Raw genomic sequence first — 14,070 nt, forward strand, 5'->3', positions numbered from 1 at the left:
ATCATGTGGCAGCGATGACCCCTGATAAAAGATGTTAATGCCGTGGATGGGGCTGTGGCGACAGTTCCCAGGCTCAGCATTCAAGAACATTTCCTAGGGTGATTTGTCACTCCTGCGTGGTGGGGAGAGAGGAGGAAATATTCCGCGATATGATGCGTGCCGAGAAGAGGATGAGTCTTTCGTAGCAGGGTAAGGATGCTGTGCTCGAGCAGGCTGGAGCAAGGCGAGCGCGCGTGTGTGCGAGAGGCAGGCAGGCAGAGAGCGCTTCTCCCCTTTGGGTGTGCGGCACACTCCTCCCCCGGTGCAAAACTAACCCCCTCCCTCTCCCTTTTGCTAAGGTGGCCCAACGATGCCGAGCATATTTTCCTACCAGAGCGCCGAAGTCGACTGGTGTGAAAGCAACTTTGAGCGCTCGACGGTCATTGCGGAGTACTACAACACCGTGAGTGCGGGCGCATCCGAAGGGCAGGCTGGGGCGCGAAGGCAGCCGGCTCCGGGCACCCAGGAGCTGCTTTTGGGAGACGAGATGGGACAACCTTGTTTTCTTTCCTCCTGCTCACTCCTTTGAACTTCCTGGTGTTGGAGGGTGCTGGTATGGGGAACATTTTCTGAGCTTCAGGTAAATCATGGGACTTTTATTGCTTCCAACTGCCAGTTGCTCGCAAAATGAGCTGGGGTCAGGGGTACTTCTGGCACGTGTGGGGCTGATTTCCCATTGAGAAACCTCTGGCGGTGCTCCTTAGCCCAGATTTGTGAGATCCTGTTATACCAGTCCTGCAGCTCTCCTGCCAACCGGGGTAAGTCCCACACAGGGCTCGTGTATTCCAGCTAAATGTACAGGAGTGGCAAAATGAGAGACAGCACTTGCGTGAACCGTGTCGGGCAGGTTGGGAATCCGGAACCCAAGACAGAGGAAAGCTGCTGCATGAGCCAGTTTCACCTCCTCTGATCCTTCATAATCTAGGCTCCATCCAGTGCCAGTCCCTTGAATGCAGCCTCCTGGCTTAAGCGCGGCTAGAAGCATCCTTATGTGTCTGCCGAGGACTCGGCAGATAACCGGTCTCTGCAAGCAGGTCCTTCTCCCTCAGTGCAATTACAGGCTAGCAGGGGTGTGAGGCATGTGGATTTACAACCTTCCAAAGGCCTTGTTTACAACTTTTAGCAATTACTGTCTAACACTAGAAGTTCTTGTTCTCATGGAAATGTCTCTTTCTCTTTTTTTTTTTTTTCTTTTAAAACATTTCCTGCTTCTGGTAAATTGCCTATAACAACAATAATTCCCTCACCCGTGTCCCGCAGCTCCCCAGCTCTAATTGTCCAGGCAGGGTCTCAGAGGAGGGATGCTCAGGCTGTATATAGTCACTTCTCTTTGAGACAGTTAAACGAATAAAGGTCTGCCAGTCCAGACCAAATCCTGCTTCTCTCTGGCATCCAACTGGATGTCTTGGTGCTGTTGCCTGTTCGCTGGCACTGCATCCCTGTCGGATGGGCTCAGAGCTGCAGAGCAAGGGATAACTCGCAAGGAGGCACAGAAATCACTTCTACTCGCATCAGCATTTCAAACGCAGCCGACGATGCCAAAGGCCCCTGTGCTTTGGAGTGTCGTTGGCAACACTAGAGAGGGGCTGATTTCCACAAAGAGCAGGAAATCTGAAAGTTATGTTTTTAATCAGAACTCATTCTGGGAGATAAATTTGCCTCACCTCCTAATACAGTACATAGGCAGCATTTTTCAAATGTGTCTTTGGAGCTGGAATCCCATTTTCACAAGGATCCTGATTTACACCCAGACTGTCAAAGTGGCTCAGGATCCCTAACACACGAAGGGGTACCCCAGGAGTTCTCCAAAAGGACCGAGTTACGTGTCTAACTTCTCTGCGGCACGCTGCTAGACACCAGTTGGCCTGCCCAGATGCGTAACTATCTTTCTTAGGACCCAAAGTCTTTCTTAGGACCCAAAGCCCTCTCATTCCCATAAAATGTTAACTCTTAGCTGCATAGGTTGCTTTGTGGCACAGGTTTCTAAGCTGCGTAGCTAATCCTGAAAATCTTACCCGGGTGCCTGGTTCTGGGCTGAGGTCCCTACTGCCCACAGCCACCTCCCGTATTCCCATATTACACCACCTTTGCGGCACCGGGCTTGTCGGGATGAGTTTTCACTGGGCAGGACTCGGACGCAGCTTTCCTCCAGGAGAGGAAGGCTTCTCCAATGCATGTTTCCGCACAGATGCAAACTAGTGCGATACTGAGGAACACAGAGAGATGTGGGCAGAGCAAACCCTGCAGGATTTTTTCCAGTGATTAAACTAGCTCTTGTTCCTCCCTACATGTGAACACAGGACACCTCTTTCCCAGCAGAAAAAGAGCTTTTTTTGGTCCCTGCACTGTTCTCCTCCTTGCCAGGCTTTCTTTTACCAGTGCGGGGAGCTCAGCAGGGTGCCTGCGCAGGCGGAGGGTACCACTTCTGCAGTTTCTGTCCTAAGATGCGATTCCCATTTGGAGAAAGCAGCAGAGATCTAAACCTGCCTCAACAGCTGCCTGCATCAGGGCTGGCATGGGATCTCCTGTCCAAACCAGGGGAGACAAAAAAGCAAACCCTCCTAAAAACTGCTGCGGTCTGAGCGTCTGAGAACAGCCCCAAAGGCTGCGCCATGCTCAGGGCCAGACCTTGTAACCAAGGGCGGGCAGGAGCATCACTTACACGGGCATCACCTCTCTGTTGGTCTGCACACGCTGGCCGGCACTGCCCGGCTCTCACCCCTTGCCGCAGCACCAGGGGAGCCCTCTTCATGCTCTGGGCTCTCTGGCAGGATCAGGCTCCTTGTGAGGTGCCCTAAAGGGAGGACTGGAGAAATCGGGGTGGACTTGAGGTATCCCTGCTGGCTGGCAGCATGTTGCGGATCCAGCTGGGGCTCAGGGCACTATCTCAGGTGGGATCCTAACAGCCTGGATCTCCTCCTCTTCTCTCCTCCATTCATTGGTTCCCCATATTCAGATTACATCCTCCCTGCAGCAAGCTTTATGGGCCTTATCTCACTAGCCTGCCCTGAGATAATTATATCAATATTGACTCCAGCGTCAGTTTGCCAGTGTTTTAGACTAGCTGGGAATCCAGCCAGCTCCTACCCAAGACTCCCGCACCACTAAAGCAGTAGGGTTTCCTAATGGAGCATCATCTTCAACGTCTTCTTCCCAACGCTGCCCGGGGCTCACGCCGGGTAGTTTTGTGCCAGCAGCAGCAACGTGCTGCTGAGAATTGCTCTGTGCCAGCCACACTCTCTCTCAGGTCTGCTTGGGTTGAATGCTTTTTATTAGAAATAAGGACTAAGGGTATGAGTAAAGAATGTAAACAGCACCTTTAAGTACCTAATAACACATGGTGGCTCATGATTGGATGCAGTTCAGCAACAAAGCGCTAACTATTTATAGTGACGCAGTGACCCAGAAATTTATTGTCTTCTGGCTGTCCGTAGGAGAAGAGTATTGTGCTACATGAGGGTCATCAGTCAGGGGGACTTGTCTTTCTACCCTCATTTCTTTCCTGAAGTGACTGATCCAGGATGCTGGTAACGACACCCAGATCCTCAGCAGCCTCTCTGGCAAAGCGGCAGGAGCTCTGACACGGCTGTATATCCAGAGATCCCAGATGCTTCCTCAAGATTGGTGGAGATAAGCTCAACTGCAGGTGCAAATTACCTAGATACGCCCAGAGAAGCACTCACTTTCAGAGTCTGTCAGAGCCATGGCGTGTGCCCTGGGCCTCCGCATGGGCTCAGTAACCCCACGGTGCCACAGACACATCACTTTCTTGCCTGCCCAGAAAGTCCCATGCAGAAGAACGGCGGGTCCTTGCCCAGCACTCTGCAAACACTAGACAAACAGCTGTTTCCTGCCCCAAAGCACTGGCGTGACACTGCGATGTCAGCACACGGAGCTTCATCTTCTGCTACACGGGTCTGGCTATTAGGAACTTGCTATACAGGTCTGGAGAGCCTCTGAGGTACTCAATTCTGTCTTTGGCCCTGTGGGCTCTTCTGTCAGCTAAAGCTGGTTCGCCGGCCTTTAAATGAATGAATTCACTCCAACGAGTCTTGCAGAAATCTCCTTTCACTGCAGAAAATGCCCGTCTTGAGTAAGGACCAGCACACGTCTTGGCTGCTGTTGCGCTGTTGCCATGCTCGCAGAGCCAGGCAGAGCTCTGCAAACCAGCATGTCCTGCCCCAAGCCGTATCGCAGGCTTGTTCTCACCCTGTCGTGGATGGAGATGCAAACGGGTTCTCCGTAGGGCTCTCCCTCCATCTTAGGCTGCCAAGTGCCGAGTTGCACAAGCCCTGGGGCCTTTCCCATGATCGTGGTAATGCACCAGGATTAGAGCCACGTTGCTGATCCCAGTCTCGCTTTTTCTCCTAGTGAAAGAAGCAAATGCCAGTATAGGGGGGCTAGGCTTAGGCACCCAGAGCAGTAACTCACGCTTGTTAGGAAGGGGGACATCGCTGTGAGCTCACACAGTGGAAAACCACGGGGCTGAGTCACTCTAACAGGTCAAAACGCACAGGCTCCATCACCACTCTCTTGTTTCCCTGGCATCCCGGGCAGAGGGAGCTGGTGCCTCCTGGCCAGTACGACCCAGCTTGGCGTAAGCCGAAGTCACGCCGGGGGGGACTCAGCATGAGCAGAGACTCTGGAAAAACTTCCTAATGGAAGTGCTGGGAGGAAAACCCTCGTAACGACATTTGAGAAGGAGCTTGCCACATCCTAGAGGGAGGATATAAGACAGCACTTACAAATCAGGGCTTGGATCCCATGAGTGATGAAGACCCTTCGTCCCCCACAGATGGGGTTTTGTAGCAGCTCTCCCCTAAGCTCCGAGTTTGGCCGCTCTGCAGGGAACCACTCTATCTTTTTGACCCTTTTGGCACAGTTCCCCTGATTATCCCTCCCCTCTGATATCTGATATTGCACACCTCATGCCGAATTAATGAAGTGATAACACTGCTATCATGTAATTAATGGCACTGTTGCAATGCCCACTGCAGCAGGGACTCAGACCTCTCCATACGCAATCTCAGAGTCCCGCGTTTCCTCACTTTGACATGCATGCTGGCACTTGCATACTGTTGCCTTTTCTGCCAGCATTTTCTCTTTTCTTGCTATCCCTGCTTGTCTTCCAAAAGCCTCCTTAACCATTTCACAGGAAGAGAAATATTTGCAACACAGTTGTTACTTTAACACACAGTTTGGTTTCTCAATCGTTTCCAAACAGTTTGACCTCAAGTGTGCAAGTGGGACCAGCACTTCTCTTTTCACGGCTGGAACGGGAACAGGCCTGGATTTGGCTCTAAGCACCTACGGAAAACCAACACACTTGGCCTGAGAATTGCTGTCAGTGGGAGCATCAACTTGTTTCATGAAAGCCTTAGTGAAATTCAAGATTAATCTCCAGGTGTTAAAGGGAATAGAGACCTTACATTAAGCGTGAATCGTGTTTCCCTCTGGAATATGAGAGGGCGTGTTTCATATATATGACATGACAACGTCCCTGTGATTTGCAGCCCTGTTACCATAAACTCGGATCCCATTGGACATCACAAGCCAAGTGTCGATTTTGCCCTTTACCTGGTGCATGTAAGGGCTGCTGAGGGTGAGACTCCAGCTGCGGAGGTCAGATTCCAGGCTAGGGGTCCGGGACAGCATCTAGCTGGAAGATGAAAGGAAAAGGATTGTCAGGGCGAGATAAAAGTCACCCTGGTGGCTTGCCAAATGGCATTTTAGCAGATGGCTCTGCCTCGCTCTTCCAAAGCCCCAAAGAGCTGTCTGGCAGGTAAAACACAGCACCGCAGTCCCAACCTTTCCTGAGTAAGAAAGATTTTCCCTGGGGAGGCTGTGCTTCCCTGCGATATCCCCTTACTGAGTTTGCCAAATCAGGTGAAAAAGCCTGTAAGATAAGAACCTGTCAAGGATAAGGATTATTTCAAACTTCATTCCCCTGTAGCTGCAGGGTGGAGTGGGCCTGATCCAGCAGACAGGTCCAGGCTTTGGGTATTCACGGCTCCTCCCCAGCTCCCACATTTTGCCCATCAGCATGTGCCGTTCCCGAAGCACTGGCACCTTCAGCCCGCCCAGTACCATCCCCTCCTCCCCAGGCTAATCAAGTTCTGTCAATGAAGCCATTTTGCAGAGTTGGAAATCAGGGCAGAATAATTTTGCTGGATTCATTTGCTAGGTATGTTTAAAGGAGGTTTATGACTTCACGTAATTACTAGTGTCCAGAATACCTCCCCTCCCCAGGCCAGATGGCTTCGCACATGACACTACAGGATGTCACCTCGGTCCTATTCCCACCTACAAACGTCCTGCTTGTCCTGCTGCTCTCCACTACACCCACTGCCAGTTAATGATGGTTTTCCCAACGGTGGCTTGCTGCAGTTCCCTAGCTCCTCACAGCCTCCCAGCCCCTCGCAGGGGGCTGTCTGCTGGCCAAAGGGGGCAGAAGCCAGCCAGGGAGCTCTTGGCAGGTCTGGGTTGACAGGAAAGGGAGGTGGCTGCAAACCGAAGAGCTTTGGCAGCTTGCTTGAAGACACTGGGCAGATGAAGCGAAACCATCATCCGCAAGGGGTACACCAGCTTATCCTGGGCTTGCTGGCCCCAGAAGTGCCTGCAGGGAGAGCCCAGATATCTGCAGCCATCGCTGTCACAGCAATAGCTGTCCTTCCAGTTCCAGTCTCACTTCTCAAGAAACGCCTCTGCCCTCTCCCTGTGCCAAGAGTAATACCTGCCTTCGCGCGATGCTTTCCACTAGAGATCAGTATCCTCTTTGCACATGGAGGTACTGAGGCACATGGTGGGATGGGACTTGCCCAAGATCATGCAATAAGCTGCATATGCCTCTTGTTTTTCAGATCAGCAATGTAAGCTTCTTTGTCCTTTCTCCTGCCCTGCTCTACCTGAACCGTCAGTACCGTCAGCAGCGCGCCTTGCCCTTGTATTTCGTCTCTGGCCTGCTCTTCTGCGTAGGTGGGTGCCAAGGTTGTGAGAAGACCGGAGAGGTTGCCAGAGTACCCGACTGTTCATTCATGGTACCTTTGGCTTTGGAGGCTGGTTCTTAGTGGCCAAAGCACGGGGGCAAGCTGGGGTGGGAAACCGAGCAGCGACGTCTGTTTGAAGCCCTGCAGCTCATGGTTCCTGCTGGCTGCGGAGGCACAGCTTCCAGCCCAGTGAGTCCCCGTGGTGCTGTGTGGACTGACTCACTCAAGTGTCCATTAACGCCAAGATCCATGCCCTGCCCTTCAGGAACTATGTGTCTTTAGGAATGGCCACCAAGAAATTCCCAGGCCAGACAGGCTTGCGTAAGGACGGAGCTTTGCTGACACAAGCTGTCCTTGCTCCTTGCAGGTATCTTCTCCGTGTACTTTCACATGACCCTGAGCTACGTGGGACAACTCTTGGACGAGCTCTCCATCCTCTGGACGCTGGCTGTGGCATATTCCTTTTGGTACCCAAGGGTTTACTTCCCCAGGTTCATCAAGAGCAGGTATGACTCAGAGGGACACAGGGTTGCAGGCTCTGAGGGGAGGGCTGGGACATTGACATTGATGTGTGTGACCCACAGATCCCCCCCCCAGCCCACAGCCAGCTCCCCTGCAAGGGGTCAACATTGAGGTTACTGCAGTTTGCTTTGGGACCAGACCCTCCATCACTCAGTGGTGGATGTGCTGACAGAGGAAGAGTCAAACACCCTCCCATGGGGAAGGACTGTGCTGGGCTCCTGCCAACTGGAGCTGCTTGTCTTTGTGAAGCTGCAGAGGAAACTTAGCATGGAGAATTTCAAAATTAATTAGGAAATTAAATGTTCCTGAGCACTGACATATAATTACCCATGCTGTCAAACTGTCATAGCACCCCTTGCCATCCACAGAGAGCTTTCCCTGGAGGCTGGTGGGGTTTCCCATGGGACAAGCTGATCCAAGTTAACACCCCACATTTCAAAGGCAGTTTGCAGCAGGGCTGGCTGGGCTAGAGGAGCTCAGCAGAAAGGATGGGGAGACGGGGTGAGCATGGATTAGGATAAACAGGAACCCAGCAGGGCTTTGCTCAAAGGATGGTCCCAGCCTGGCAGGCTTGCTGGAGCCCTCTAAGCCAGCCCAGTTAGGAGCCTTGCAAAGGCCTGCTCCGGGTCTGCTCTTCCCATGCCAGCGAGGAGGTCACCAGGAGTTCACTGTGGAGACATGGTCGGGGAGAGGGGAAGGGACTTGGGGAAGGATTTGCATGTGAAAGGCCCCTCTGAGCCCTATTGTTGTTCAGTCAGCCCAAGTCTGCCTGTTTGCACGGCTCCGGCCCCTGCCCACCGCTGCTGGGACTCCTGCTTTGCAGCCCTTCCCTGTGCAAATGCCTTTGACTCTCCATGCTCTGGCATCACCACGACAGTGCACGAGTTACCTTCCGGGCTGTGTTCCCCACTCTGTCATGGACAAACTGGAGGGCTTTTGGCAAAGCACAGATATAAACAGATACCTCAGCCTTCCTGCCAGGACTACTGCAGAGGCTGAGATCAGCCACGTGCAAACAGATCAGAGGTGCTGGAGAAGGTGTTTCCTCTCTCAGGCAACGAGCAGGACCTCTCCCATCCTTATCCTCCCATACTGTGAACCTTGGGGGCGCTGACGCTCACTCCCAATTCTCTCTAGGAAACATTTCTTCTGGTTGAGTGGTATCACCACCGTGATCAGTACCTTGATGTCCTTCATCAAACCAGCATTCAATGCCTACGTGCTCAACTGCATCGCCTTCCACCTGCTGTACCTGACATGGCTTGAACTGAAAAAGTAAGGAGGGAGCTGAGAGGGTTATCTGCAGGTCCATTACGCACTCCTGGCAGGCTCACATGTGGCAGTGACTCTTTGCTCAACAGTGAATGGAGGCCAAGATTTCATCAGCCACATGTTGGACTATCAGCTCTGCAAAGAGTTGGGGCAGCCTGGGAGGGACCCAGGAAGAGGCATAGGCAGGACTGTGGGCAGTGGGGTACAAGAAAGCCATCTGGGCCAGGTGCCATGCAGAATGGGGATAATCCAGGGGACAAGTGCATCTTCTCCTCCTCAGCTGCCGACTCTGCAGCTCTTTCCCCTTTGTGGGGGATTTGGGAACCAGTGTGGGGTTGGAAGAACTCCCCAGGCTCTGGGGAGAAAGACAGGAGCGCCCTGGCATCTCCTAGCATCATCCTCACCCACAGAAAGTCAGAAACCTCCTCTACAGTGCCACACCTCTCCAGTTCTTGTGGTCTGATGAATACCCTCCAGAAGAAACTTGCTGGGTTTTGCTGTGTTGTATTACCATTTGCAGACAGGAACCAGCCATCTTTAAAACTCTCTTTCCTTCCAACACGATACTCCGCTCACCCTCTCTCACTGTGTCTTCCAGGTGCAATGACAAAAGGGTTCACCGGATGGCCGCAGTCATGGTTGTGTGGTGGGTACTGGCCATCAGCAGCTGGATAAGCGACAGGTGGCTCTGCGGGCTCTGGCAGGCGATCAACTTCCCCTACTTCCACAGTTTCTGGTAAGGGCTCCAGCGTAGAGGCAGGAACCTCAGCCCAAACATTTCAGCAGCTGAAGGGCTACAGCTAAGGGAAGGTGGCAGCAGGGATGTGATACTGCACCAGGGAGCAGCCGCATCTCTGCCCAACCCTCTCCCCCTTTCCTCTGTCGCTATTGATGCTGCTCCTCACCCTGGCCCCAACCCAGAGACTCGGCCCTAATCACTGCTTAATATCCCTTACCTCCTCCGCACAAGCCAAATGGTGTTTTGCAAGTGAAATTGTTCTAAAAGTCCCTCCAGGTAAGCAGCTTGCTTTCAAAGGGCTGCTTCTGCTCCCGGGAAGCTGCGTGAAGTGCAATGTTCTTTGAGTTATAATAGACAAACTGAAAGATGGTGATTTGCTTGAGCAAGGCATTTCAGTGCCCGGCCAAGTGTGTCTGTAAGTGCTGCACACTGTGTAATTTCTCACATTCATCCTCACAAATCACTGGGATGACTGGGACGGATACCCAGCGCTGTTGGGCTAAGCCAGGCAAGGTGGAGTGGGTGCTTCGGTTTGGGGCTTAAGTCCCTTATATCACCCCATCCCCTCTGCGCAAGTAATTACCCCAACCCCGGCTCACAAAGCTTTTCTAGGGTCTCCCCATAGGCACAAACCCTGCAGGACCCGCACTCCCTGCAGCCCTCGTGCATCACAGTGTTGGGACCTTTGCCTGCCGTTGCCATATCCCTTGTCTCTAGCCGCAGGGTGGCAATGCCAGCTGCACACCGCTACAAGGTGCAGGAGGAGCAGATGGAGTTACCCCTGTCCAACACAGATTTTTTTGGTTTCCTTGCCAGGCATGTGCTGATAGCCATGTCCCTCCTATACTGCTGCCCGCTGGTCATCTACTTCGACGTCAACTACGAGATGCCATCATTCAAGCCAAAGCTAGGATATTGGCCCAGCGAGTCTTGGCCTGTCGTGGTGCCTTACATTGCCCTGGAGAAACCCCACAAGCAGTGCTAGAGCTGGTTGCCCTCAGGCATCCCTCGGGCCTGGGGTGAGCGATGCACACGTGTGCATCTGTGCGGGGAACACCTCAGCTGTGCGCCTGTTCCTCGGACAAGGGCAATGTGGCTAGTGGATGGGGCAGGGAGCAGCTGAGCCTCGTGATGCCGGGCATGAAGCAGGGTGGGAGCCCACAGGTGCCTTGGAAGACTCTGCCCGGACTGGCATCCGGGGAACCGAAGATCTCCTCCAGCAGATCCCCACTGAGAAGGGGGAGGGAGACGGTGCTTCTTCTATGTCTTCTGTATTAGTCAAGCGGCGGCACCCCTTGCTGACAAGGGCGCAGCGGAGAACACAGAAGCAAAACTGGTGACAGCTGGGTTTGTTGGGGCTGCTCTAATTATTATTATTAATTTTATTTATTGATGTATGTGGTCTTGCTCAGGAGAGCTGTGCATTAAAGCTATGGACACTGACTTGCACTGAGCCCCTTTCTTTCCCCTGTTATCTGCCAGTCACTCCCGCAGGCAGGGTGGCCAAAGCTCTCTCTGACCTAGAAAGAGCTGTTTATAAAGAGAAATCCTCCCGGGTGACAGCCCAAAAGAGGTCCTGGGGTGCTCTACCCCAGGCTCTACCCGTTCTTCAGCCCCCAGCGGCCTTTGTTCCCCCCTGCTCTGACAGTCTCCCATGGCCATGTGTGAGACTGCTCTGCTTGCCGGAAGGGCTAGCTAGTGGCAGAGCGAGGTGAGGAGCCAATACATGAGACAAACATGTCGGTACCTTTGCAAGAACAAAGAGAAGATGTAAAGCCTCAGAGAAAGACCACTGCTGTGCCATGGGTACAGAGCGATGCTTTCCAGGCTCTCCCTACAGTGTAACAGTGAAGAAGTTGCTCTCGTGGCCACAGGACGCGCTCCTGTTCTCCAAGCCTTGCTGCATCACAGTGAGGAGTTGAACCATGTCGTGGGTCCGGGTCCTCGCACAGCCAGCAGGGATTGCCTCTGGAGAGCACCAAGAGGCTGGCAGAGTGGGTTGCTGGCTCCCTGCAATGCAGACAGACCAAAGTAATGTCACTCCAGGGACCACCAGCTTTTTGGGTCCCCGTGAGTAAAGCAAAAGCACTCTGGGCTTTGCCTCCGTGGCAGCTGCCACGCAGCCCCCGTGCCATGGCCCTCCCCTGGCTGCTGCCGCCTCGTGGGTCCCTCTGCAATGGTCCCCAAAGCCACTAGATGGCAAATTTGGCTCATGAACCCCGAGCAATATTTCATCTTGGGAAAGGGATGCCTTTGCTGGGACTGAACCCCCAGGTTGGATCCCCCTCCCCTCTCCATCCCCCAGCACTGGGGTCAAACACCTCTCTGCCAGCACAGCCACCGACGAGACACCTGCACAAGGTGCAGGACAAGGGGGACTCACAGCCCCAGCCTTTGTACACCTTTGAGTCCCCATGTCAATGCCCATCTCCTCCTTTTTTTGCCTCTCTGTCTCTCCCACATGCCGTCACTCCTGCCTCTCCCTCCATCACCCCGTCTCCCTTTCACTGACCCTCCCCATTTTGCTCCCTCTTGCTCTCCCCCCACCTCCCCCCCACACCCCCCCAGCCTCACCCCTTCCCCGGCCCATCACATTCTTCTACAGCCTATTAATAACTTCTGGGCAATTGCACTGGGTCCCTGCTGGGCTCAGCCCCGCCGCCGGCGCAGCCCCGCACAGCCACTGAGCGCGCCGGCAGCAAGTTCAAAAGTGCAGCGGGGCTTTCACAGCCCCTCTCCCCGTCAGGGGGTGGAGGAGGCCGCTGGAAAAGAATAGGCCGCGTTGCCAGGGAGCCTGGCACAGGAAAAGGGGGTCACCTTCACCTCTGACGGGACCGCCGGAGATGGACAGGCGCCAGCAGCCCCGCGGGCTGGAGATGCGGGGAGAGCTGCGAAGGGATGGAGGCTGGACGAGGGCGAGGAGGGCTAATTGGCCACCTCCGGCCACCGAGCCGGTGTGATGCTTGGGGGAGAAATCCAGTGGCAAAATCCCCCGTGTGGTATGGTAATAAGGGAGGTGTCCCGGGCGCCGCTGCCTTGAGAACAATGTTGCTGCAGTTGAGTGACTGTAACAGGCCCCGATGACAGCCGGGGACGCGTTAAAAATGCCTATTCAAGCAGATCAAGACATTGAGAGGCCTCGTGGGGATCTGAAACCCTCAGGGATTTCTGGATGAAGCCAGAAGCTGAATCCCCAGCCCTGGGAACCTGGGGGGGGGGGGGGGGAAGAAAGAGAGAAAAGAAAAGAAACCCACAAAGCAGCAGCTTTAAAAGGGTTGCAGCGCTCGAGGCAGGGCCTCCTGCTCCAAGCAGGGCTGTAGCCCGAGAAAGCGAAGCAGCCCCGACACCGGTGTATGACTGTGTCTGTGGTCCCTGGGGCAGCACAGGGTTACCTGGGGCCGGGGTCACACCTCCAAAAGGTTCCTGAGCTGCTGGGGTTGCTCTGTCCTTCCTGCCAGGGAGCCACGGTTCCTGCTTGTGGGGCAGTGCTGGCAAACACCCCGTAAAAACGAGCGGGGCTGTCAAAGGGACGAGTCAGGGAATCTTCTCCCTGAGCTGGAAGGGGTCCTGCAGAGATGACCAGCAGTCTGAACGGGTACAGCTGGGAGCCCTCAGAGGGGGAAAGGCAACGGTGTCCCCTTCTCAACCCCCCCAGGACATGGGGAGTTTTGACGGTCCCTCCTGCACCGGGACCCTTGGCCATCCGAGTGCCTCTCCGCATGTAACCAAAGTAACACAGGCAGGGCAGGAAGCGCTGCAAACCCCGCATGCAGGGATATGAGTTAAAACCGGTCAAAATTAAACCTTTCCTTATTTTTGCCAGATGAGCGCTAACCCGCATCATTTCCCTGATTTTGGTTCACCATGTGGCTGCCTCGACCACAAGAAAAGAGGCAAGAGAAGGAGCAGGAATGAGGAAGAGGATAGAGGCTGCTGCTTTCAACTGGTGCCAGATTAAAGGGGTTGTGAAACAACAGCATCGGTTGAGCCTATTTGGTGCAATTGCAACACAAATGAAATAATAATGTTGATAACGCACCAGTCCCGCAGCATCAAGGATTAATACTTACCTGTTCTGCTGCACCGAATTGCCTCCTGCTGTTACAGATTCACACTGCAGGATTTGGCTTACAGACTGGAAACTTCTCAAGGCAGAGTGATTTATCTGTAAAGGACATTGCACATTCATGGATCTACATAAATAATGCAAAAGTAATTAATAATAACCCGGGCCCTGCTCTTAACAACACCAGGAGAAGAAATTGCTTCACTGGAGTGTCTCTTACGCCTTTCGCAAAAGATCTTTATTTGTTAACTGTCTCAAAGAGAAAGGAAGATAATAGTTTTGAAACACGGAATGGATGTCGCTAGGTCCTGGGATTTTATTGCCAGCCTGGCAATTTTTATGATTGATTTAAAGAAGCCTCTGCTGGAGTCATGTTAAAACAGCATTGATTCAGTTTTGATTTTTTTTCAATTTTAATCTTCTTGGTCTGCAGTCAAAAGTTTGAA

General features: G+C 53.4%; 1 protein-coding gene across 1 annotated transcript; it reads left to right on the forward strand.

The window, feature by feature from the left end:
- Positions 1–349: 349 nt before the first annotated feature.
- On the forward strand, positions 350–10,543 carry ACER1 (alkaline ceramidase 1). The gene is made up of 6 exons (XM_074565918.1): positions 350–442; positions 6,900–7,014; positions 7,393–7,531; positions 8,685–8,822; positions 9,418–9,555; positions 10,375–10,543. The coding sequence occupies exons 1-6, from the start codon at positions 350–352 to the stop codon at positions 10,541–10,543; spliced, it is 792 nt and encodes a 263-aa protein (XP_074422019.1).
- The last annotated feature ends 3,527 nt before the right edge of the window (positions 10,544–14,070 follow it).

Source organism: Larus michahellis, chromosome 23 (genome assembly GCF_964199755.1).
Source record: "Larus michahellis chromosome 23, bLarMic1.1, whole genome shotgun sequence".
Lineage (NCBI taxonomy): Eukaryota > Metazoa > Chordata > Aves > Charadriiformes > Laridae > Larus > Larus michahellis.